Source organism: Larimichthys crocea, chromosome XIII, assembly GCF_000972845.2.
Source record: "Larimichthys crocea isolate SSNF chromosome XIII, L_crocea_2.0, whole genome shotgun sequence".
NCBI classification, from domain to species: Eukaryota; Metazoa; Chordata; class Actinopteri; family Sciaenidae; genus Larimichthys; species Larimichthys crocea.
In genome coordinates, this window is record NC_040023.1 from 31,734,850 (window position 1) to 31,741,729 (window position 6,880).

The 6,880-nt window shown below is 39.3% G+C and overlaps 1 protein-coding gene across 1 annotated transcript; it reads right to left on the reverse strand.

The window, feature by feature from the left end:
- Positions 1 to 1,171: 1,171 nt before the first annotated feature.
- On the reverse strand, positions 1,172 to 6,514 carry ethe1 (ETHE1 persulfide dioxygenase). The gene is made up of 7 exons (XM_010745024.3): positions 5,974 to 6,514; positions 4,660 to 4,804; positions 4,186 to 4,334; positions 3,063 to 3,192; positions 2,793 to 2,882; positions 2,272 to 2,388; positions 1,172 to 2,195 (listed from the first exon to the last, which is right to left on the reverse strand). The coding sequence occupies exons 1-7, from the start codon at positions 6,181 to 6,183 to the stop codon at positions 2,149 to 2,151; spliced, it is 888 nt and encodes a 295-aa protein (XP_010743326.3). The 5' UTR covers positions 6,184 to 6,514; the 3' UTR covers positions 1,172 to 2,148.
- Between the last annotated feature and the right edge of the window lie 366 nt (positions 6,515 to 6,880).

A 6,880-nucleotide genomic window follows, 5' to 3' on the forward strand; every position in this document is an offset into this window, starting at 1 on the left:
AACCTGAAAGAGGGCTGGCAGATGGGTGATACAGACTGGGTGAAAAGACAGCTGGCACCTTCACTTCCCAGCAGAAAAACAGGGTAAAGAGAATAGGAACACTGTGTATGGAAACGACTGCGCTTCTAAAGCAACATATCTTCAGCGTGATGGTGACAACAGTCACACCCACCTCCTATTTTGAAATATAAAACAATGCAGGTGTCTGTCAGCGAGGATACTAGGTGAGGCAGAGGCGGTCCAATAATGTTGTTTATCTCAAGTGCTGACAGAGACAGCTGGAAGATGGCGTGTTGTGTGTGTGCGCTGCAATATTAACTTGCATGTGATCAGCCAACACCCACCCGATACACACAACAGATACGCTCTTCTCTAACCTACACTCCCTTGTTTTCTTGGGAAAGTCTTCTTTATTACAAAGTTGTTGCACATGTTTTGAGGAGTTTAAAACCACAGTCATTTCAAAACACTACAAAAAACAAATATCCTGTGTATCTGGAAAATATTGGCCTTTTATTATGCACAGATCCAACCCTTTCTCCTAATTTAAATACCTCAACTTTGTGTTTCTGCAGATGGCAAATAATCTGCTACTAATGCTGTTTCCATCCATCCATCCATTATCTGTAACCGCTTATCCTCACCAGGGTCATGGTGGGGCTGGAGCCTATCGCAGCTGACTTTGGGCGAGAGGTGGGATACACCCTGGACAAGTCACCAGCTCATCGCAGGGGTATTGCTGTTTGCTGTCTGTTTTTTAATAACAGTATCGGTGTGATCTAATAATGTATCAGATAAGAGCATCCTTGTTAGCTAGTAAACAAAATCCAAGTCCATTGCTTTGATGGTGGATCCTCTTTGATCATATTTATCTAATATAATTGATAAAATAACTAAAACATGTGAGTGTTTCTGGTTTTTACTATGCATGGTGGGTGATGGGAAATTAAAACCACAATCAGAACAAAAGAATTGAATGGTCTGCTGTGGAACATTTTAGTTTCCTGTAAGCACAGACAGAGCTATCTTGCAACACAAATGTTATACGAGTGTGACGACCTTCATGTCATCAGGCTTATTTTTAGACTTTAAAAAAGCTCCCACCATAACCATAGAGGAAATCATACAATTATTTTCACATGAGTGAGTGACGCTCTCCAAGACAAATAAACTGCGCACAATCAGAGGAGTACTTTAATCCTAACAAAAATGACAATCTGAGGAGCAATACAGCTCAATAGAAATATTCTGACCCTTAAAAGTTAGTTATCATACAGATGACAATCATTTGTAAGTCTCTTTGGCAAGGGCATGTGGCTGAGTCAGACGCCGTCACTCCCAAACAAACCTGTCTAACTGGCTTGTGAGCTGTTACGAGCAGCACGTACAGAACATCTGGAAATCCAGAAGCGGACTTCAGTGCGTCGATACTTGGCATGGATGCTCCTCTTCATACCTTACTGAACATAATGACACACATTTCAATGTACACCCCTGTCTAATAGACGTCTAGAGGGACAGATGAGAGCACGAACGCACGCCAATGACATGTTGTCCATGGAAACTTGGCCCTTAATGATTCTGAATGCAAATAGCATAGTTTCATCTTCCTGCTATGCAAAAAGACTGTGGCTGGCAGCAGTGTGTGTGTGTGTGTGTGTGTGCTCGGCTAAAGAAGTCCGGAATAACTGGAAAGGCCATGTGGAAGAACTCAATTGTCCCAGTCAAACATTCATGAATACTAAACCAAACCTTGAATGGAACATTCCTATCTGAGCGCTCTCTCTCTCTCGTAAATTTCCTCCCCAGTTCATAATAAAACAGCTAAATAAAGAATACTCATATTTAAATTTAATCAAAATACAAAAAATATTATGTTTTTTTCCTCATGTACAAATCTTTAGTAGTCATTTCTAATAGCAAGTAGAATAAAACCGAGTGCATTTCTATTTCTTGCATGATCAGTCAATAATGTCAGTAGCTAGAAATTCTCATATATACATCTTTACATTGACAGAAATACACATAATAAAGCACTTCATGCCAAGCAGTTTTTGGTTAATGCTGCTCAGAGACAAACATAGACATGTTAATCACTTTGCTACAATGTGATTGCTTTGATTAAAATTCTCCCTTTTTGCAGAACATTCAGACTTCATGTACTCCACAAACCAGATTAGCAGGCACTGAAATATCTGCAAAGAAAGAATGAAAATCATTAGATAGAAGCATAATGGGTGATTTGACTACAGAAAAAAATGTTTCTGATACCTATTTTCTTAGGCTTTGGGAGATTTAGGTTGTTCATGATGTTCGCAAACTCCACCAGACTCTTGGTCAAGCGTGGGTTAAACTTCCGCTCCTCACCGACTGTAGACGCCGTCTGACCTGATACACAAGGACACACACACACGTCATGTGACATACCATGTCATCTATTGTAACTGAGGTCTTACCAGAAATTCAACCTCACGATACATCAAAAATAAACATAATATTGAGTACATACACAGAAATCATATGATGCGTGGAAAAGCTGGCATTTTTCTGATTGGTTTTCACTTGATATAAAACTCAACAAAGCAACAAAATAAAAACCTTATAAAAAGGTAAATTATTATTACAAGAGGCATCTATAAAAAAAGGTTTACACTTTTTAATCTGTACACCTACTCCTGTAACAACATCTGTATTTGTTGCTGCAACTAGCAACAACTTTATAATACTATCTGCCTCTGTGCTTAACAATGAGATAAGACATAAACATTCAGATGAGTAGATTTTCAGCCAACCTAGGTAGTCATGTGCAGGGTAGACGAGGCACTGGTCAGGCAGAGTAAAGATCTTCTGGTGGACTGACTCATACAGCTTCTCAGGAGAACCTGAATTAAAGAGACATTTTGCAAAATTAGACAGTTCCAAAAGAAAAAAACATGCAATGCTGCCCTCTTGTGTTCTTCTGGCAGCATTATAAAAAAATAAAAGGTTTCTCTTTCATGCAGCATGAGAGGAACGAGAGTTCCAGAACAGTGATGCATTCGATAAAGAGATTTCTAGCATACCCTGCTGGAAGTCTGTCCTGCCGCAACCTCTGATGAGCAGAGCATCCCCAGTGAAAGCCATGCTCTGATCCCATGACACCAGCGTTACACACCCGTCAGTGTGTCCCGGTGTCTCTCTCACTGTTAGATACTAGAAAGGAGAAGAGACAAACGTCAACTCAATGTACATAAAGAGGTCTTTACAGAGCAAGAGATGATACGGATTCAATATTAAAAGCATGCATGACTGTGGCCATAAACATCACCAAGCCTAAAGAGATTCAAAGCAAGATACTCAAAAGACTTATGTTGATACACTAGAGATGTAACGATACACTCAACTCATGATTTTTTGTTCACGATACGATTTTTTTAAATCAAAATGAGCTACAGACAAATTATGAACAAATAAAATGATCTTTTTATTTGTAGGAAAAAAAAAAATCTCTCTTTACAGAAACTCTCAAACAGTTTGTGTTCTTATAAAAAGTGCAACTTGCATCTTAAACAACAAAACACATGACAAATATCTCCTTTCTTTAGAAACACTCTCACAGTAAACTGCTGTTAACTGGTGTAATGTGCAGTTTTCCTCTCGAGGTGGCGTGACGTTACTTTGCTTCTCACTGTGGCGGCGGCTGATATGCTGCTGCATGTTGCTCGTGTTGCTGCTGCATGTTGCTTGTGTTGCCGCTATATGTTGCAGTCTCTTGCAATATTTACATGCTGTTTTGGTTTTGTCTGTCCATTTCTCATGGTTGTATTTGTGTATATAGGGAATATATAGGGATGTCTTCCCTCGTTCTGTGCTCTGTACCTACGTAGTGACGTGAGTCACCTGACTTGACGCCTGATGTTGAACAAATGAATCACCAACCAGTTACTTTTTATAAGATAACGTAACCTAATTCTAATCAAAAAAAGGACAAAAAAGAACATATCCTACTTCTCTCGCATTCGCCAAGAATCGCAATTCATTTTTTCTGTCAAGCGATGCGAGTCGTCACGCATTTGTACCGATTTTTAATCGTGTCACGATGCATCGTTACATCCCTATGATGCACTGATCTAAACCTAAACACATTTAATCTAATTAAGGTAGGATGGATTGATTTTATGTGATGAATAAATATATTCTTCTTACGTGTTTTCCAAAGGTGATCTTGTCCCCCTCTGACAGGAGGATATCTGCAGTAGCGCCGCTGTATTTGGAGATTGCACTCTTCAACCCAACCAACCTTTTCTTCATCAGCCCAGTGCTTGTGATGTGGTCCGCATGGCAGTGGGTGTTTACTATCATAAAAGGGAAAGAGTATTGTTTATCATAGGGTTGGCAGTAATTCAATATTATCATATTTCTTCATGTAGAAATAGTCTTATTTATATTGTGATATTGATTTTAGCCATATTGCTCAGACCTAAGAGTCTTTAGACATGTTTAAATCTACAGTGGTCTACCTACAAGCTATGATTATCGTTCACATACATAAATAAACAAACAAACAAGAGGACTGTACTGGACGTTGACAAAGATAGGACACTGATATTTAAAAGTCGTCTGGATTTCTGAAATAAGAACACATGTCTTAATCCTAACCACGGAGACACAGTTAAATACCTGCCACTTTAAGATTGACCCCCAGTTCATGAATGAGCTTCAGATCCCTGTCAATGGTCTCCAGTACAGGATCGACGAGGATCGCCTCCTTAGTCTCTGTGTCTGCCAACAGGTAGGTGTACGTGCTGCTCTCCTTCTCAAAAAGCTGAACACACAAAAAATGAGGGCAAAGGAGGGACTCAGCATTAAATTACAAAGGATGGCAACGGTTGATTATGATGCACATTCTCTGTGTTGTTTTAGTGTTTTTGTATATTATTTGCGAGACATACCAGGAGAAAAAAGAAAGATAGACGAGATTTGGATGTGGAGCTACTTGCAAAATGTGTATTATATTATTACATACAAGTATTTGGAAAGTTTGCAGCGCTAGTCATTAATATTTATTCATATTTAGTGTCTATAACCAAAGGATATGTGTTTAGCCCTTACTTAGGAGGAAGTTAAAACAACAACAACAACAACAACAACATGATATAATGGTCACTTACTTTTGTATGATTATTTATATAATGGTCACTACTCTTGCAATAATATTATTATTTGTATTATAGTCACTTTCTTTGCAATACAGTATTTCTTACACTATAGTCACTTTACTTTACAATACTCTTTTTATATATCATGCCACTTTTATCCTCATACTTGTCTGTTTGAAGGTTGTTTTTCGTGTTTATTGTGTAGGTTATAGATATTTCTGTCTGTTTATTGTGTTTTTTTTTGCCTTTTCTACTTTTTTCTAATTCTGTAGTGTATGCTACACTTTCCTCTGCTGCTGTAACAAATACATTTCCCCATGGTGGGATGAATAAAGTATATTTAATCTAATCTAACACAAATTTAAGAGCTTGTTGCAGATCTTCTGAACATATCACATCATTTCCATGATAGGGACTGTGTAATAAAGTTAACAGTAACTAAGTGGACTTTGACTTTTTGTTTGTTTTTGTCAGCTGCTGTTTCCAAGGTCGACACAAAACAGGCTGGACAAAGCACACACACACACACACACCCTGCAGGCTGCAGCCATAACATTACAGTACACACAGGTTACTGCAAAAAACATTGATCAAACTGAGTCAGGAGTGGCTGAAAATCTCACTAACACGACCCACGAAGATGAATCTGATCGCATAGTTTAATTCAAAGTTATATAAATAAATAAAATTACGCAACTGAGCAGCAGGACAAGGGAGCTAATGGCTAACTAGCCTACTTCCTACTCGTCAGCTAAATATTTACATTTTTATTCATGCCACCTGGCGAAATATAACACAAACTGAAGCTGAGCAACATATCTTAACATGCACCTACTTGTCTGAAGAGCAGTCCTTCGGTCAGCGCCATCCTGGAGCAGTACGATCTGCAGGGAGCTAGTAGCGGGTCGACGCGAGCAGTTACGCCGGGACAGAAGCGCCTTCTCTCGGCTGCAGCGTAGCTCGAACGCTCGGTGCTTGCTCCGAGGCGTAGCGTGAGAGCCAGAGCCCGTTGGACTGGTTTCACTCTGCTTATTACCGAGCACATAGTTATTCTCTGGTGGCTGCCGGTGCTAGGAGATAATTATCTCATGCGTTAAATGTGTTTTGCTACCCACGGCTGTGCGTAAACGCCTCGGTGGCTGTGCGTATTTTTCCCCACCCGAGCTTGTGCAAGAAAACTGAGCTCAGAGTAAACTCACACCTTGAATAATAAACCTAGAGTCACTCACACTGCCTCTCTTTTTAAAGTTGTAAACTGATAACCAGTGTCTGTTATTGAGCAACAAAAAGAGGGTTAGTCCTCTACAGTCTTGGTCCACTTCCTCCACATTCATGTTTCTCAAACGCATCATGGGTCATTGCTCTGTTGTATTACGTGGGTATCAAGCATGCGCTCTCCTGATTCACACAACACTAACGCCCAGGCCTACGTGACTGTGAACAGATACTTTATCACTTATCAGGCAGTGTCACACCACCCAAAATGAAGCCGGTTACAGTGTTTTTTTATAAAGTCTTTGGTTACAGTGCAACATAAAAGTGCTGTCACCTGACATGTGTAGTTAAAAGTTTATACACACCTTTTCATTCAATGTTTTTCTTCTTTTTTTTGTGGATTAGCACTGAAGTTATTACAACTATAAAAAAAATAACACAAACAAGTGGAAAATGCAAGATATGAAGCCACCATTTGCTTTAAAGATAGCTTTGCACATTTTTGGCATGCGCTCAATCAGTTTTAT